General features: G+C 42.3%; 2 protein-coding genes across 9 annotated transcripts in view; both read right to left on the bottom strand.

The window, feature by feature from the left end:
- Nucleotides 1-7,353, bottom strand: part of tfeb (transcription factor EB) — a 30,559-nt gene extending 23,206 nt beyond the window's left edge. For 3 of the 7 annotated variants that reach the window (XM_038696072.1, XM_038696078.1, XM_038696070.1), the window contains exon 1: nucleotides 7,052-7,330. The gene's annotated coding sequence lies outside the window, so the exon portion shown is untranslated. Of the gene's footprint in view, nucleotides 1-7,051 lie in introns of all 7 variants that reach the window. The other 4 variants (XM_038696074.1, XM_038696071.1, XM_038696077.1 and 1 more) reach the window with 3 other exon arrangements.
- A 679-nt stretch (nucleotides 7,354-8,032) lies between these two features.
- On the bottom strand, nucleotides 8,033-13,727 carry tmem183a (transmembrane protein 183A). 2 transcript variants are annotated; one of them, XM_038697139.1, is made up of 8 exons: nucleotides 13,526-13,727; nucleotides 13,179-13,268; nucleotides 12,905-13,075; nucleotides 12,646-12,805; nucleotides 12,211-12,391; nucleotides 11,683-11,763; nucleotides 11,393-11,545; nucleotides 8,033-9,668 (listed from the first exon to the last, which is right to left on the bottom strand). In XM_038697139.1, exons 1-8 carry the CDS (start codon nucleotides 13,587-13,589, stop codon nucleotides 9,483-9,485), a joined length of 1,086 nt encoding a protein of 361 aa, XP_038553067.1. In that variant the 5' UTR covers nucleotides 13,590-13,727; the 3' UTR covers nucleotides 8,033-9,482. The 2 variants fall into 2 exon arrangements, with proteins under 2 accessions (XP_038553067.1, XP_038553066.1); XM_038697138.1 differs by having other exon boundaries at nucleotides 11,393-11,548.
- Nucleotides 13,728-19,447: the final 5,720 nt, after the last annotated feature.

A 19,447-nucleotide genomic window follows, 5' to 3' on the forward strand; every position in this document is an offset into this window, starting at 1 on the left:
CTTATCAGTGATTGGCTTTTCTGTACGAGCCCTGTGACAGGCTAGTGAATTCAGTTAAAAGAAACTTCTGTAAAAACTCCTGTAAGATCTGTTTACAAGAAACAGTACTGGTCCAATCCAATAGATACACAAACAATAAACTCAACAGTTGTCTGTAAACAGTCTAAAGAAACAACAGAAGGTTAGATGATATTTGCTGACAGGGCCATTAAAGGAGCCTCCTAGTGGTGAGATCATGCATAAAAACAGAATATATTCACTGCACAACATGTTAAAACTGCTATACAAGGAAAGGTCTGAAATAAGGAGGACATTTGTTTTCTAGGGAAGGAAAAATGGGCAAAACTTTAAACATAAAATTAGTCAACCCATTAAACTAGAATACAGAACTGCTTTATAATCAATCAACAAATCAATACACATCTGCCCCGGGTTGTTACATCACTTACAGTATGTCCACTTAACATGCTGTAAAGGCCACATGCAGAATGTCCATTATGTGCAGCGGCTTGTTTGATGGATCTTCTGTGTGCTGTGTGTGTGTTTTTGCAAGAGGTGTATAGCGATGGTAATAAAACACTGTCTCAGGCTTTTCTTCCATCCTACTAGTAGAACCCCCCCCCCCCCCCCACTCCCCCATACTAGGTTCGCCATCCTATACCCCTGAATGCAGAAACACAAACACTGGTATCAAAGTGCCACTCAGCTAGTTGTGCCTATCACAACAGAGGAGAACACTGGCCAGCGTGGTTCAGCAGTACCCGGCTCACAACCATCCCTTGTTTGTACACAAAGCATTCACCAGTGGGCCAGCTCCAGTTCTCATAGTGCCCGCAGTGTATTTACTGGGTTATTTTGGTCCATGGGCAGGACCCCTACAGGCCCTCAGCTTATTGGTTGGGAAAGCTACGTTCCTGTCAAGTCTGGCCAATCACAACGTGCATGTGTAGGAGGGGAAATCATTGACCAAGACAGCCTTGTACTCTTTTGACAATGGCCTATGGAGGAGGTAGGACCCAAACATACACTTACGTCCACACACGCAAACACATCAGCCAAGACCCTCTTCTACTCGTCCGCCAGGCAAGTTTCCCGTTGTTTACTCTCTTTGTCACCATGGCTGCAAAGAGGTTGCAAGCAAATACAACACACAAGACCACCATTGTAGCTCTATTGAAAGTGTTGAACAACTGTGTCTGAGTGAAGTTTGACCCAGCTATGCTGACCTAAGGCTATCTCTCTGTTAAGTAGGACAAACAGTGCTGTCAATATATCAGACAAGTTATGACCAGGGTCGCAGACAATGGGTCGACAATTTAACTTTTTAAACCTGGATTTGCACCTAAAGTGTCCCTAACATTTTGTCTGTATGATATCCAGTATATCTGTATCACATACTGTATATACTCTTTATCTGCGCTGTAAGATGCTGCTGACGCTGAGTGAAATAATCACAACAAAGATGTCATTTTCCTTACACCAAATAGAAATATTATGGACATATTGTTAATCATTTTATACCCATTACTTCTATATCAGCCTTAAATATTTGGTATCTGTTCAAATAAAGTTCTATAAAAAGGTTTAAACAATCATTTTCCGCCCAATGGTGGTGGGTCCAGCAGAGGTTAAAACCTGCTGCTGTTTTCAATATCCACTTGTCTATGGTTTATTTTTCCAAAAAATAAATAAATAAAGCACTTCCTCATACTAAAAGTGTTACATCACATGACCTGAGGTGACCTCAAGATGTGCTCATTAGTATTACGCTGCTTTTGTGGTTTAATGACACAAAACACCTGCCAAACCTGATGACAATAACCACATGAAGGAATATTAAATAGATAATAGTAGATATTTGTATTATTATTATTATTATTATTATTATGTATAATTATTAATGTAGTTGCTTTACAAACAGACAGTCAGGTTTCTGATGTAGCAATAAGCCACTTGAGGTTTATTGTTAGAGCTCCCTTTTCATATGTGGAGGGAATACAAATAAACAGTTACTCACATTGAGTAAACAAAAGTGGGGATCTTCGAGTGCGTTTGTGTCTTATACAGAGGGAGTAGTGCAATATCCAGCCAACCTGCCGCACAGCATTTCTTTTTGCATGGGTGAGACTCACCATGTACAGTGAGATGGAATGGAAGGCATTTGAGAGATGCGTTGTGAGATAAGGTGTACACACATACACACACACGGAGAGTGAGCAAAGAAGAGGTACAGTAAGAGAGTACAGATTAAAAATAGTACAAGGAGGGGTCAAGATAATCAATGAATGATAATCAATAAGATAAGTTTACATGAGAACTTCCTCTCTCTCACTGAGCATGTGTGCATGTGCATGTGAGTGTGCGCCAGATCAGCATCCATTTCTTGTCCAAATATGGGGTACCGACAAAGGAATGATGTGTCTCTATACACAGACACACATACACAACCTTATACAGTACATCACTGAATTTCCACTGCAGATGATTCTGCCACAGACTGTAACCAACACTAACAAAGAGCAGATTATTATCCAGGCAGTGCTGCAACCAAAATTGCAGTGGTTTTCAGCGTCACTAATCCCAGCAGATTAGATAACCTTAAAGACATGAGGAGTGCCTGCTATCAATTGAAGAGGGAGCATCCATTCACTTCTTCAGCTGAGCAGTGATATCCCACAGGTTAAAATAAGTGATAATCTCAGTTAAGATGATTTCACTCTTGATATAATCAAGTTCAAGATGATGCAAGTAACCAAAGCAGTCATGCCACTTAATTTAAAAAGTATGTGTAACAATATTCTGAAATAATTCTGAACTGAGAAGCTAAGTGTCTTAAGTGAAAGGACATAACCCTCTGAATGAGATGTGATATCCATCATAAGAATATTAATACAGCCATGCCATGAGTCAGTGTTTAAAATCTGCATTAGAGCTGCATTTGTTCTATGTAAGCCTAGGAACCAGACTGAAACTGATCAAAGATGTTGCAACCTGTTTGTATTACCATTAGTCTACAAATACTGGCAACAGAAAGAACACTACAAATGACATGGTGAAAACCTGTCTAAGGACCCTAGAGGGCCATACATTTAGAACACAGGCAGCAGAGTTCATAGTACTTAAGAAAAAGAAAAAAGTTTCAACAGATTTTCAACAGCACTGCTGCGTTAAAATAGACACATTGTGCGCATTGGTTAAATCTAAGCAGGTAGAACATCCATCTTAAAAGCTTAAGTGCTGTGTTGAACATTTTGAAATCTGTTGTGGGCCTCAGAGAGCTAAAGTCGCAGTGTGCTGCAAACTACAGTCGACCCCTGCAGTTCATACTAACAAGCAAACAGTCCAAATGTACAGAACAGGGCAGCTGCAGTGTGTGCTCACAGATGCAGCTGAGATGCCATTCTTACAGAGAGTAGAGAGAGACTGCGTATAAGACCATCACTACTGTCTGTCAGTCAAAAGAGGATATGAAACAGTGGAATGGAGATAAGATGAGGAAGTGGAGTCACACATTCAGCACATGCCCTTAAAACGTCCCACCCACACTCACCTCTGATAGATCATGGGTCATGTTGTCACATAGCACATGCCAAGCTGTCATTCATGTGGTTTAAAAAGTCCAACTTTTAGTGACAAACTTATACTGTAATACATTTTTTTTTCTTTTTGTTTCGCTTTATTTTTAAAGGGAAGTCCAGAAGTACACCATAAAAACACCTTTTCCTGGTCTAGTCTTGAAGCTGAAAGAAAACTGTCTAAGTCATGGGACATCTGTCCATATGGCAAACGGATGAAGCTGTGTGTACACACACCTGATGCTCTCACACTAGAGTACGTCCATTGAGCCTGGTTAGCGTGCGCATGTGTGTGTGTGTGTGTGTGTGTTTGTGCTGCTGCCTCTGTTTACCTGAAGACAATTAACCCCATCCATAACGATTACAAGCGGACCTGAGTCCAATGAGGCTGAAAATATGACCCACCCACACACTTAATTTTCCACACACAGCACATGCTCGTGCTAATTTGTGCACTTTTGTGACAAGGTGATCAGATCATGTGTCACACATTAAAACACAGATATACACTTAAAAACAAAAGCCATGGAAAGAGAAATGCTCCATTGCCAGCCAGTAGTCTGGTTAGTCAAGTTAGTGAAAAGGGTCACCTCTCCTGTGAGGTTTTAGTGCTTTAAAGGCGTGTTTTCCTTTGCTGGCCATCTGAGCGGGTTGCTACTGCTGTGCTATAGGAGAGAGGCGTCACCGCTGCTCTACATACTGGCCAGTCACCTCTGACCTTGCTGACAGTAACCTCATAGCTCAGTATGTTAACTAACCCCTGACCCTTCGTACTGTGTGGACTCCATAACCCCACTGACTCTGTCCCATTCTCAACCGTGCTTCTGCACTGTACACAACGTAGTGTTGGCTATGAGAGAGAGGGAGTGTAAAGGGATAAACAGTTACACAGACACCGTGCATATACAGTATTTTCCTCTTACACAACTGGCTATTGCATCCAACTTTTGTCTTAATATTCTCTGATACTGTGTGTATGTGGCAGGCAGTAGATCGCTTTGACAGGAATTCAGTTCAGAGACATCTGTCGGAACATTATATAAACAGGCTAAGAGGCACATGATAAAATTACAAGACAATAATTCAATTTAATTGTTTTATTGATATGTGGCAGCACTGCATCAGCGTGACAGCTAGAGCTAAACTGCATGCCAGTGTTGCTGCACAGTAGATTGTAAATCTTTTTTCTCTGGTTCCACAACGGAAATTCATTAATTAACAGACTCACACAAATGAGGAGGCAGAAGAAGACTATGAAAAAGAGAGACAGAGACACGCCAACAGATACAGCGGGAGAGTGGTTTACAATCCTGCATCAGTGTTTAAATGTGTAAAAATGCCCGCAACCCTACACAGGATAAGTGGTTGGCGATGGATGGATGGAAAATGCTCCCGTAGCATGCCCTAAACACACATCAGCTGCAACTGAACCTCCGTCCATGCGTGTGAATGCCCACCTTCTGTGTGGTGGAAGTTCTCCCTTCAGTATCACATTTCTGAAAATACACGTGTCGCCAAGAAAATACAAATTGCCAGTGTGGTTGACTGACCTCAATGATCCTGTGCAACTTCCTTGCAAATCTCATTTTAATGGAAGTGCCTTAAAAACACATTTCTACCTACCTCCAGTCATTTAAAAGAATATTAATTAGTGATTGTTTAAATCTCTCTATTTATGGTTTTCCTGTGGTTTCCCGTGGCTACAGTTCCATGAAATCCATCGTCTACAATTGGTCATAAATAATCATATACTTAGTTTATTAGGATAGCTGAGCACTAGATTTTCTATTTCTGGTCACTCACTTTATGAGCTGTCAAACTGTTTCATAACACAACATGGTCACCGCTGCATTAGTGCTAATGGCAATGTCTAAAGGGAAATTTCTTATACATGCACTAAGAACGAAATTAGACAAGTCAAGATTGTAAGCAGAAGCTTGAAAAATACTCATCAGTTACAAGCCATCAGACCTATTGACACCTTTTTGCTCTGACCTTTGAAGCTTACTTTGTTCTCTGGAGAATGGTATGGATGATCACAGAGGCAAGGCGGAGAGGTCAGGGGTAGGGATTTAATGTTAAATACTTGGTTGGTGTGATGTATGGTGGCACACATATGCAGGTGGACCTACAGACTTTGGACAGACTAGCTGTGGCAGGGGGTAGGAGTTAGGATGACAGTCTCGTCAGTCCACAAAACTTCAGTCTCATCTTCACTCTCAAAAAGCTGTAAATCTTCAAATCTACACTGATCATGGTTAATAATTTGGTATGGCAAAAAATTTCTAGGAGGATTACTAATCAAAGATCACACTTTTATGCAACAACCTTTGCTCCAATAGTGACCAATAGTGACTATATTCTATAGTGGAAAAAAGATAAAAACATGTAGTTCGTTATAAAAGGCACAGCTAAATCCAGGTATATGTTAATGAATAAAACACTGACATTGCATTACTGAATAAAATCAGGCATAACAAATTGTACCCTCCAATGAACACAAACACACACAAATAATAAACACAGGGTATGCAATTAAAGCCCGCACTGCAGATGGGACAAAGGGGGCATAAATAGTCAACGGTGCCTTCATTATTTTTGTGTTTGCACCATGCAGGACTTTCAGGCAAAGCACTTGAATTGGCAGCACAGTATTACAGTCTGTATAGTTTACAGTCACAGCTTATACATAGCAGCATACCTCGGGGCTGAGGTGTTGTTACTGATACCGGCCTGGCTACTGCTTATAAATGGCAAGAGGGGCTGCTCTCAGCAGAGACTCACTGGTGACAGTAAAAGTGGGAAAGTGGTGCATTTTTGGTATACAGTGGCTCCCAAAGTGGTACCAGTGTCCTCAGAAAGGCCTACAGCAGAAGTTCAGTGCAATTTTATTTCATACTACTGTGTAGGCTACTAATTGCCACTTATTTTTGTAAAACAATCAAAGTACAATCCATTCAACATCTGAGAAAATACACTTGAAAAGAGCAAATATAAGCGTGTGAAAATATTTTGGATGTCTACTTTGTTCTTTAGAGTTTAGTATGTGCTCATGAATGTCTCAGTCTTTCTACAATTATTCTATTCAGATTCATAATAACATTATCATGAGCTGGATACAAACTCCTAACAACATAATGCACTGTAATTTGAGTTGCTTGGGGTCTGTATGTCAAGTTCAAGGATAAAGTATGGCTGCAAGCCTGCAGCTTCATGTCTCCTGTACAATGCAGAAAGAGTTAACTATTTCTGCTACGATTTTTCTACATTTAATTGAGAAGTGCAAGACCGTGTTACCCTTAATGTTTCCTACGGACAAAGTATAAGTTGTCTACTTTTCATTTCGAACAATAAATCACAAGTCTTCGCATGTAAAGCGAGATACGCAGTTAAAACTTACACTCGCGGGCTTTCCAGAGGTAGTAAGAGTGGTAAGAGAAGCTAAATTTCAGTGGCGGTGGTGAAATATCACTTACCCGATCTGAAGGTCAGACAGAACGAAGTAGTCAGGTTCAGGAAAAGTGCGTGCCCACTTCTCTCGTGCGCTCTGATATTACCAAACCTGCCAGGCACTATCAAGAGAAAAGGTCGCGTTTAAAAGGAGAGAAACTCTTAAGAGTTTTATGTTTCAGTGTATTTCCAAACCCTGCTACAGCGTGAACAACCTGCCACTTCGGAGTCAAATGTGTTTTCGTTTTGACCGTCGAGATGTTGTCACAACTCAGAGCGTCTGCGGTCACCTGTGCCACCACCATTGGCACAGCGCACAGTGTGTTGTGGGAAATGTAGTTTTCTCGTATCCTCGAAAGTCGCTGCGGTATTTTCGGGCTATGACGTGACGCCTGTTGACTCCAAAGTGAGTTTTAAGAGGTCCTCTAACTTTAGCCGAAATACTTCCAAGACCAACACAACCGAAGGGAAAGAACTTTATCGTTTTTTCTTCTCTCGGTTTATTCTACATGTGTCTTCAAGTCTATACTTATGTCCCATTAAGTTTCATTGTTATGAGTCAGTTAGGATGTAGGGATTGGCCAACCTATTTATTCAACCCTCTGCAATACAGTGTAATCCAATAAAGATTCCTGCAACAAGTTTACTTTTTTAGTTAGTTTGTTAGTTCACTTACATTGTTAAACAGTTTAGTTTACACTGTTTAGTGGTGGCCTGGTGTTTTAGAGTCCAGTTTTGTGATTTTATGTATTAGCTATATTGCACAGGTGTTCCTCATACTGCATGAAAGACATGATCCATACATACAAAGAGATGTGAAGGAGGCCCTTGTATTATCCAGTGACTGTTGAGGCAAAGACAACTAGAAAACTAACTTAAGCCATGAGGAGGAGGGACTACAGATTGTTCAACACGGGTAGTTCTCAGTATGACCACAAGAGGGAAGCAAATTCAAAAGGAATTTAATGTACATCAACATTTCAGGAGAAAAAAAAAAACTGGAGGCATTTTGAATGGGCAGTTTTAGTTTTTTATTTCAGTGAAGTAAGATTATTTATCAATGTGCCGCTCAATCTGATAAAACACTAAAACAATCTGCTAACCAAAACATCCAGCTGTCTTCTGCCAAGAGGTGTCTTTTTATGTAAAATGTAAGTGGCTAAACGAATGATTTTTCCATTCACAATATACGTATAAGTGCAAATCAATCGAGGTTAAATTATGTTGACTGTGTATGATGGATTGACGTTATCTATGTCTATGGTAGCTCTATCCCCATCACAATCAAGCATGTGATTGGTATGGTTCTACTCACATTCAACACTCATAATACAAACCACTTCAAACATTTTGAGCCACTTAAGAGTTGAGACTGAGATTCCACAGGAGGCAGTAGGTGACATGGCTCACATAAATCAGCAAGGAGACGATCAAGATGTTTTTAGCCAAGAAACACAAGAAAGCAAAGAAACACTGCCCAAATCAGCAGATGATGTCTGAGGTAAATCATCACTTTGGCCCCTTTAGTATAGAGCAGTGTCATTAATATCCACATGAATACTAAATGAGGGTGCCTTGAATTAAATACATCATGAAAAAAAACATGGTTTTAAAAGAATCATAATCTGTTCTGCAACATTGTCAAAATTCAAAAAAACACAAGAGTAACTTTTCAAGTAAGCATAAAAACAAACCACAGGAGGATGGTACAACTGTTCAAACCTGTTAATCCACAAGTTTTAAAAAAAAAATTCTAGGAAATGTGTCACACATGTAGGTTCAACATGCAACAATGTTGTCTATGTAAAAATAATGGCAGACCTGCGAGTCTCTTTATGCAACTGGCAAATGTACAGGTTCCTCTGTCCCACGTCTGCAGGGCTGAGCAATATATCACCATTTATCATCTATCAACTATCACTGTGATCATATCACAGGAGTTTCTATATTGGGAAATATAATGCACTTTTGTGCAAAACAATGCAAAACTAAACTGTATAGTTACACTACTTCTGAAATTCTTGAGAATGCCATCTGAAATAGTTTGACTTTCCATTTCTTTGCTGACCAAAGTGAGAAACTACTAAACAATATGATGTAGTTTTTCATATATAAACATACCAAAACAATTACTGCTGCTTTTCTGGTTAGCATGAGTCTTCCCCCCCCTTTTCCATATTACCAAGCCCTACTTGTCATAGTGCATGATTTATGTCCACTGCCAATGCAGGAGGATCTATGTTTAAATATTTGACACTGGAAGGTGGGAGGCCAGACTATGTTAGCTTTATTTAACATCTAACAATGTCGATCGAAATGTGAATGTACAAAAACTTTGTCTTTGAATATAAGCCTGGGTTCTGCAATTTCATATTTGTGTATGTTGAGTGGGATGAGATAAGAGCAGGGTTCTTAAGGTGACGCTTTGCTATAGTAGGAACTGAGAGGTCAGGACTCCTATGTGTAGGGTGAGGAGGGGTATTGAGGATGCCACCAGTCCATGAGCCTCACACTGTGTACGGGATCCAATACAACCTGGGTCCCACCATGATCGCCCCTCTTCTTCCCCCGATGGAGCGGCGAGTCCTGAAACAACAGACGAACGCGGTGGTGGCGCATGTCTGTGCTAACACTGATTGTGAACTATGAGAAAGACAAAGACAGACCAGTTCAGATTAGGAGAGGGGTTAGAGACACATGGTGCACCAGTTCATAAATAAATAAAAGTAACTAAAATTACTTTATTTATCATATCTTCAACAAACATGTTGCCAGTAGAGGAGATTGTGGATGTTTTTTGACATGATTCACTTAAGACTGACCTTGTTCATTTATTGTGTGTTGCTATGTGGCTACAATAAAGGCCTACAAAAGTCATACAGACTGTTGTTGCTCATATAAACACACCACCTGCTCACTGGGTGTCAACCACAGACTATACTGGCAAAAAAGAAAAACAACCCTAACCCAACAAAGACTTCCTAAAGATTTTAGAACAACTCCTGCATTCTTGCAAGTCAACCCTTCACTGATCTCTGGCCTTGTTCCATAACATTTCAAAGTTTTGTTTCATTTCTAAAGTCTTAGACAAAGCTATTTCTGGACAGCTAACAGATAAGAGCTCCTTGAGTCCCAATCTGGTGTTTGATCAAAATATGGCACACAGCTTTGCTCAGAGTCGCTAAACCTTCTTACAGCCACTGATAGTGGGCAGGGTTCAATTCTGGTCGCCCCTGATCTCGGCACTACCTTGACACAGCCGATTCAACACCACCAGCTGACCATGTAGCCGATTTTCTGAGAATAAAGTCGCTGCTCCTAATGAAAATGGTTTGTCCCATTTACAGTTTTCTACCTAATCTTTAGCATCACTAAGCTGTGGTGTTCCCAGGGAGTAGCAGCAGAGTTTGAGATTGTATCATTCACATTTTAACGCTAATTGTCAATTTATGTCCCATATTGTGCAAAATCCACACATTTACATCTACAGACCCCCAAACTATGAGGAATAAAAACAAACATCCTTTCTCTTTTTCTCCAGCTCAGTCTTTGAGTCAATGTGTGTGCAAGCATGCCATTTGAGTTTTGGCTCCCTTCTTGACATCATGGAGGACCTTCTCCAGTCTTTCAGCGCAGTACACGGCCCGCCCACTGAACACATACCGAGTACACCAAGCGGCCATTCCATCATTGAGCTAGACCTGGAGGTGGTTCAGTGTGTCTCACAAAAAGGGCTTTAACAGTTATGAAGGAAAGGTTTCCACGCTCTGCCTCAACTCTCTGTGAGTTACAGAGTGAATCTGATAGACGGATAGCTTTACTTCTTGTTAGCATTTACTTTAGCCAATAGCTACTGCTAACTGTAGCTGCCGTTATCAGCTGACTCTGCCCGCACTGGGTGCTCCCAGCGGTCCAAAGTTCCTGTAATAACGTTACAGGTATAAACACCAACACACCCCTGAAGCACCAAGCTTCCAGTCCATGCAGAATCAGCTAACAGGACGACTAGCAACAAGTAAAGCCATCTGTCAGTTAGGAGCCGAAAGCTGAGTCAGAGGACATCAGAGGGAAAAATCAGAAAATATTTTTTAGATAAAATAATAAAATTTAAAAAATGTGTTTTTTGAACATTAAAGCATGTAAACATTTCCTAGTAGACACCCAAAATAAAAGTAGGAACCTGAAAATGAGTATAATATGGGACCTTTAATCCCCCCTGACTGTTAAAAATGTGTTATTACTACCAACACAGGTCAACTACAGGGTGGGTAACACATGCAAATACTTAAAAAAAAAAAAAAAAGAACGGTCTGTGCTCTCTACCATATGAAGTAGTTGCCAATATCAACCAAAAAAAGGTTACTAACCAAGGCCAGCGTCATGCCCATGACCACAGGGGTGAAAATGAAGTTGAGTGTGGTGACCTGAAGCACGTAGCAGTCAGAGTCTGGGTTTGTGTGGACATCTTCGTATTGTCTCGGCATGCGCAAGGACTTGGCACAACCATTCTTACTGTGTCCCTGCTGGGATGAAGATGATCACAGAAATACACAAAAATATACATGACAGCTGCAACAACAACAGGCTTTTACCAAGTATGTCAAAGATTATCAGTTTAGGAAAGAAGTGAAGCTGGTTTTTATACAACTCTTTTTACCTGCTTTTTAAACTTGAAGTTGAACTCCCACAGCGCCTCTGGCCGAGTACCTGACACCTTTCTGACCCAGAATAGTAAACACTGTAACAGGAAACATAAGCATATAAAGTCGACATTTCCACAGTGAAAACTTGTTTTTACGGACCTGCATTGATATGTTTCTACCTGGTTTCTTTCTTATTTAAAAATACAAATGCAAAAATTAGACATACTTCATATACATAACCCAGAATTACGTGTCAAGGGTCAAGTCCCCAAGTTTTCAGTCCAACAGACACCACCAGGGGCCTCTATCATGACGCGAGATCGACTTAATCTGGCTCTCTTAGCCCAACTAAACCTGGTCTTGGATAGCCTGGATATCACAAAGCTGGTTATCAACACAGGTTTAGCCCTGAGCTTTCCCGTTTAGCCTCCTAATTACAAGTCAGTCACTTGCAATACAGATCAGAAACAAGATAAAAACAAAACTTTCTCCACATCCATACACTGGCAGTTAGGTGACTGATGACAAATCACTTAATTTACCTTGGAGTTCAGCAAGGTTGTGGGCGTGGATTCTGGCAGGGCAGGAATTTTCGAGACTCGCAAGTCGAATGGCTCATACAAGTGGAAAAGGGAACGAATCACACGTGCCCGTAAACAGCGCATTCTGTGGATAGAGTCGGGCTGGAGACGAAATGGCAGGTCAGCATCATTCCTGTAGTGTCTGTGTTGGAGAGACAGTAGATGGGAGAGAAAGAAAACCTGTTAAATTATACAAAATGTATTGGACCACTCAAGACATTTGTCATACACAAAACTAACAATGCATATGGTAGTCAATTTAGCAAGAAATGATGAGGTTTACATGTTTTCCATTATAACAACTTTTTTTATTTATTTCATTATTTTTACACATTTTAAACAGCACTCTACTTCTCGGTTTTTATTTTCACCAGTTGATCAATAAAACCACCTCACCTTCTGTAGAGCCTGGTCCAAAAAGCTGCAGTGCATGTGACTGTCCAGGCATTCTTACAGATTAGAGCAAATTTGCACACATCCTCAGGCCGAATGTAGGAGGCCAGCACTAGCCAAATATCCACTGGATATTCCCCCCCATCACTGCTCTCACTGCTTTCTGTGAAGACAACATGCAAACATCACAGTGAACACCTTGGTGAGTTGTGCGAGTCCTCCATGTTCTACTCACTCATACTCTACGCTGTATAAATTATACCCTTTCTCCTCTTGTTTTTCTTCTTGCGGGACACTTTAGTTTCATATTCTCCATCTTCTTCGGGGCCTAGGTCATCGCTGCTGTCCAAAGCATCAGCTTTGACGCTCGCTGCAGACGAGACGACTTCCTCTACTGCACCCTGAGATGCTTCCAGGCCGCAGAGTAATTTTACTGAAACACACAGTGTTAAGTTAAGCACCCGAGTCAGCTTTCATGACAAGGCCAAGTCTGACTGTCTGAAATGGCCTGACAGTACATCATGAGCTAACGTTACCTTCTTTTTCAACTGCATTTGCAACAGCCTTTTTCACCCTCCCTGACTTCACGACGGCTGGGTCGGCATCAGCATAATCAGCAACGGTCACTAGGGAAAAAACAGACACTTTAATATTTTTAGATTTACATTTAATAAGTCATATTTCTTAACTAACTTTCACAGCCCATACATAACCCTTCTGTTACCTTTAGCGTCACATTCATCTGCACCGGAAAGTACCTGAAAATAAACACTAAAGGTGGCAGTAGCAAATCCTCACTTTGCACTTTCACTCACAAGACTGTGGAGTGCGAACAGTGGGCGGGCTAGCTTTGATGTAAACCTAACTTAAATGTTAACGTTACCTGATTCCGAACAAACGTCCCCGGCCCGAAATTTCAGCCGTTTTCGGTTCCCTTTCTTGGGCATGTCGACACCAATGATCTGTGGACGCTTAACGAGCCTGTGAGTCCTGCCATGTCTCTATGGCAAGCGGAGGTAGAGAGAAAGAAAAGAAAATGAGAGAGAAATTGAAAAATGTTCCGCCAGGATCTTCAGCCATCATGGAATGACGTGACGTTGCAAGTCACGCGAGAGTATCGTTGTATTTTCGTCCGCCGCTTTATTGCCATCTGCCGGTGATTTCGAGCATTTCAATGCTTTGTCGTGACAAGAAGTGTCAAAAGTTTTCCAAGGCCTCCGGACTTTGTCTGAATATTAATAAATGTGAACTTATGGCAGTGAGGGGGTCTGACTTACCCTCTATTTGCAATATCCATATTAAAGACAGTGTTACATACCTGGGCATTTATGTAACCAAGGATCAAAAAACCAGAGAACTTCTGAATTTTGATCATATTATAGAGAGAACTCAGAAAAAGCTGAACCATTGGTTAATGAGGGATTTATTACTGAGAGGTAGAACTTGGTTATCCAAACCAGAGGGTATCTCTAGGCTTACTTACTCCGCTATGTGTTGACATGTAGATCAAAGGACGATTAAAGTCATTGACAAGATGTTCTGTAACTTCTTGTGGAGAAACAAGACCCATTATGTTAAAAAGTCAACGAATAGTATTGAAAAAGGTGGCCTTAATTTTCTAGATTTCAATTCCTTAAACAATACCTTTAAAATTAACTGGATCAAGTATTTGTAGAAACAGTCCAGCACACTAAATAAGCAACACAGCATAGCCACAAGAGCTGGAATAATAACAATTAATTTAAATAAGTAAATGAAAGAAAAGCATCAGGAATAATTCTACCAGGGACAACCTAAATTTGTTTGTGTCTATGTGTGAGACTGTGTGTGTCTGTGTGCGTGTGGGTGTACATGTGTGTGCGCATAAGCCTGTTAAAGAATGTAGTTGTTAGTGAGAGTGGGACGCCACGACTGTGCCACACCTACCCCAGCAACAGGCAGGCAAGAACCTCAGTAGCCAATAGGGGTGGGAGAAAGAAAAATAAATAAATCAAAAAAACAAAGACTCCCAGATGCACCGCGATGCAAACGCGGAAGACCCCGACCCAAATGCCAGCTGATTTAAAATATATTTACAGTATTACAGTATTTAAAAAAACCCAGGTTTGATCTGGAACTGTGTATCCCAGCATCTTTTCTCACAAATTGGTGGACATAAGTGTTTGCTTTTATGTAACTTTAGAATAGGAAAAAAATCCTGTTTCCTTATTTAATTATGAAGAATTTCTTCAGCGTTATAAATTTCCACTAACTTCTCAACAATTTGCTATAGTGTTTGATGCCCTCCCTTCTGGAGTTACTATTCTTTTCAAAGATACTTGTATACCTAATTTGCTACCTCCTCTTGAGCCTGCAGAAACTATGATAGGAAAATTTGTTGTTTGTTGTTTCTCCAAAAGCAATAAAAATATCCGCACTCTGTTTCAAAAGGACTTTCTAGCAGTACCAACTGCTTGTGCATTCTGGAACTCTTATGTTGGAAATCTATGCTGGAAGGAAGTGTGGACGCTTTCTCATTAATTGCCTATATGTTGGCGAATAAAGTCAGGGAAATTTCTTTTAAGATTTTGCATCTCTTCTACCCTGTAAAATCTGTAAAAAGATATTGACATTATGTGCTCCTTCTGTGATCTTCATGTAGAAACAATAGCCCATTTATTCTGGCATTGTACTTACACCAAGAAACTTTGGAAAGATGTATGTAGATTTGTGATTGTTAATCTTTACAGTGATTTTGAACTACTGTTTAAAAATGTAATTTTTGGTTTTGTGAATGTTGAATGTAAGCTTAAAGACAAATACTTTTTGATTAACCTTATAATAAATTTTACTAAATATTATATCCACAAATGTAAATTTACTAATGCCAAACCAACATTTACCTTACTCAAGAAAGAAATTAAACTATATATAGGAATGATAAACTCATCCCAAAACAAGAAAGCTATCAAAACGGAGAATTTATGTACCATGCATATTTGTAGATTTATAACCACTGCTCCTTTCATTTTGTTTTAGTCTGTTCTGTTAGCATTTTGTGTTAGTCTGTTTCTTTTTATGTAAACCTTATATTTTCCTTGCTGTGTTTTTATTCCCATGGTAAGTTCTCCGCTCTGTACTCATACCGTTTGTCTGTATGTTGTATTGAGGCAGTTTTTGAACTAAAAAAAAAAGAAAAAAGAAGTGTTGAAGATGCGTCTGCTCCATTACTTTATCAGCCAATTAAGACTTGTATTAAAATACCTGCATAATTAAGTTAGTTAAGTTGAGTGATGTAGGTTGTTGTTGTTTTTACTTGTCTACTTTTTGGAAGAACAGTAACACAACTTTCCAGAATTTTTCATGAATACCAATGCCTATTAGAAATTATTTTTATTTTTCAAGTCACTCTTAATATTGTGTATTGCTGTCAGTGCTTTATTAATTTAATATTGTTTTTTATGCCAAAAATTTGAAAACAATTATTTTGGCAAACTCTGGAAATGTGTCTTTGTCTCAAATGCCTTTGACATGAGACTGCAGTTCACTATCCGTGGTGCTCATTGCCATTATGATGTTTAAAATGTATAACATTTGGATTGTGGTCGTGTTGAGTCCTAGGGGCTGGGTGCATCTGCAGATTCCCTAGGGCTGAGGGGCTGTTGCTGATGTCGCGGGGTGATTGCTGTTGTGCCAGCTCTGATGGCCTGGTGGTGCTCGGAGTGCTCCTGATTGTGTGAGAACGGTGAGGTGGAGGGTGGCAGTGGGGCTGCCGGAGGGGCCCCGGCGAGGACGTGGGATTGTTGGACTTTGGGGCTGCACTGTCTGGCTACCTGACAGTTGTGGGGTGCCTGTGTCACAACTACCCTCCAATTTTAACTGCACTTTAGTTACCACACACCGTATCTTTACTCCACCATACAACACTTCACAATCCATGACATGCATCCAACACAAAACAATACATTTACAGAGGCAGGCAGAGGGGTTGATGGAGTGGGGGAGATTCTCATTGGCCTCGTGTCCTGCCCCTGGAGCCCCGGGCGTCGGGGGTGCTGTGGGGTTGGTGGCGGCCTTGCCTGATGGGCTGGGGGGGTCGGGGCTCCCCTGGCGTGGGGGCCCGCTCTTGATCTAGGGATCTGGGGACTCGGGCTCGTGGCTTTTGCTCATTTCTGGGCGGGTGGTGTGTCCCTGGGCCTGGGGGCCTGTTGTCTCCTTTCCTCGCCTGGGCCCTCTTCAGCAGGGGTGGGGCTGCTTCCCCCTTCCCCCCGCTGCTTCCCCCTGCCTGCTCTCTCACAGTGGTGGCATTCGGGAGTCTCTGGGGCGCATGGCCGGTGTTGTTGGGGTAGGTTTTAGTGCTCGTCCTTGGGGGTGCTTGACTGGGGGGGCTGGGCCCCCGTCCGGGGATGAGATCGGCCTCGGGGGCTGCTGGCACTGCCTGCACTCTGGGGAGGGATGCCTCTGGCTGGGCTGGGGGACCGTTGGCCTGGTTCTCCTGCGTTATCGCTCCCTGGCGGCGGGGAGCTTCCCGGCACGGCTTTCTGCTGTTCTTCCTTGGGGCGGGGTACAGCTTCCCCCGGGACATGCGGTCTGGGGTCGCGGGGTGCCCTGGTTTCTGGGGGTGGGGGTCTCTGGGTGCTGCGCGGGTTGATCCTGATCCGGTTGCGGTTTGGTGGGCTGCGGTGGGATTGTAGGGCGATTGTCGATGCATCTTGATGTATTGTGCTTTTTCCCTGGGCAGGGTCTCTGAATGGCTGCTGGGCGTTTAGTTTGTGCATTGGAGTCTGGGGGAGGCATTTCCTCGTTGGCTTGGAGGGACCAGTTTGCGTCCCTGTTTTGCTTCGTTGGCCTCGGATCCATGCTTCCCCATTTCTCTGTCGGCCAGTTGTTGGACCCCTCTGGATACTGAGGTATATAGTTAGTTTTCGGGATGTGCAGTGTGGGTGCGGGGCAGGGCTGTGCTCCGGTTTGTTCTGGGCCTGGAGTTCTCGGCGCTTGACGGGTCGGTGGGTTGGTGGTGGCATGCAGCTGAGCTGGTTGATTTTGCCTCGTTGCTGGTTTGGCTGGTGTTGCACGGCGGCCGGGGGGCGTGCTGGACATGGGGGATGTCGGCTGGCACCAGCGGCCTTAGTTTTTTTCCGGCGGTTGGGGGGACGGCAGACTTTTATTGGCGGGTGCACGGTGACCTGCGCGGCGCGTTTGCTGCCGGACTGGGACTTGCTGCTGGTGTTTCTCTCCGCCGGCTTTCGCTGTCGTGTTATTCCGCTTGCTCTCTCTCGTTTGCCCGACCTCACACGTGGGATTCGCACGGGGCTGCTGGGCATTGGGTGTCGCCGTGCTCGCATTGGGCTCGTCACTTGTGCATTGGTGTTGATGATTGCGTGGCATTTGGGCGTTTTGGTTGTTCGTTGCGCGGCGGTGGGGTGCTGGGTGGTGGGGGGACACTGGTCTATGTTGTGTGCGGGCCGCAGTCGGTCCGGGCACTGCTCTTCCGCGGGTTACGCTTCTTGCGTTCCATCGGCATTACGTTAACGTCAACTGGCATTTGGGTCGGGGTCTTCCGCGTTTGCATCGCGGTGCATCTGGGAGTCTTTGTTTTTTTTGTTTTTTTAATTTTCTTTCTCCCACCCCTATTGGCTACTGAGGTTCTTGCCTGCCTGTTGCTGGGGTAGGTGTGGCACAGTCGTGGCGTCCCACTCTCACTAACAACTACATTCTTTAACAGGCTTATGCGCACACACATGTACACCCACACGCACACAGACACACACAGTCTCACACATAGACACAAACAAATGTAGGTTGTCCCTGGTAGAATTATTCCTGATGCTTTTCTTTCATTTACTTATTTAAATTAATTGTTATTATTCCAGCTCTCGTGGCTGTGCTGTGTTGCTTATTTAGTGTGCTGGACTGTTTCTTGTTTTAATTTTTCTCTTAGTTGTCATACTATGTCAGCTGTTTATTGCTGCTGTTCGGCTGGTTGTCTTTCACTATTATTATTATTTTTATTGTTTGTTGGTTGTTGTTTTTCTCCTCCCCAAGCCCCCCTCTCTGTTCTATTGCAGGTTTCGTTGCTTTCTGCAATTGGTGTTTCCCTCTGCTTTTCCCTGTTGTCCCCACCTTCCATCCCCCTTCTCTTGCAGGTCTTGTTCTTTCTCTGTGCTGCCTGTTTGTGCCCCCCTATCCCCGTGTCTGCCTCCCTGTCTGTCCTGGTGACAAATCAATACATAATTAAATAAATAATAAAACAGACAAAGGAGTATATTAATACTCTCTTAAAAGTTAAAGTAAAATCTGTCTGGCACAATGTGGTTATCCAGGTCATCATACTCTATACCAGGCTGCTGGGCAGGACAGGTTTAAAAGAAAAAATAAAATAAAATAAAATAAAATGTATAACATTTTTGTGTGCACATTAAGCCGACTTCCCATCTGGTTTCACTGAAGAGCCATGCGATGGTTCTTGTGTTACTTATACTATCTGCCCATTCACATCTCACTCAATAAAAATGTCTGAAAGTGACAGACAGTGCATATTGTCACTGTGCCTCTCATAACGTGGCTAATGCACACACCATTAAAGCTGCCCTGACATCACTGAGCCAGGTAGAAGCGGCCGGTCAGGGAGGGAAGACATTGGCACAAATTATTATAACTGACAGTATTTTCAGACCCAAGATTCATAATGCTAAAAAGATCCACAGTGTTGTGTTCAGTGACCTATGTAAGTATGTAAAAAGTGCTGCAGGCCACCACAGCATCCCAGAATGGCTGTTGACAACATTGTTGTCAAGACCTTGAAAACTGAACTGCAGAGAGCGAC

The sequence above is a fragment of the Micropterus salmoides genome, unplaced genomic scaffold, assembly GCF_014851395.1.
Source record: "Micropterus salmoides isolate LMB-PRFRI ecotype aquatic unplaced genomic scaffold, ASM1485139v1 Ms_hic_scaffold_4, whole genome shotgun sequence".
In the NCBI taxonomy this organism is placed as follows: domain Eukaryota; kingdom Metazoa; phylum Chordata; class Actinopteri; order Centrarchiformes; family Centrarchidae; genus Micropterus; species Micropterus salmoides.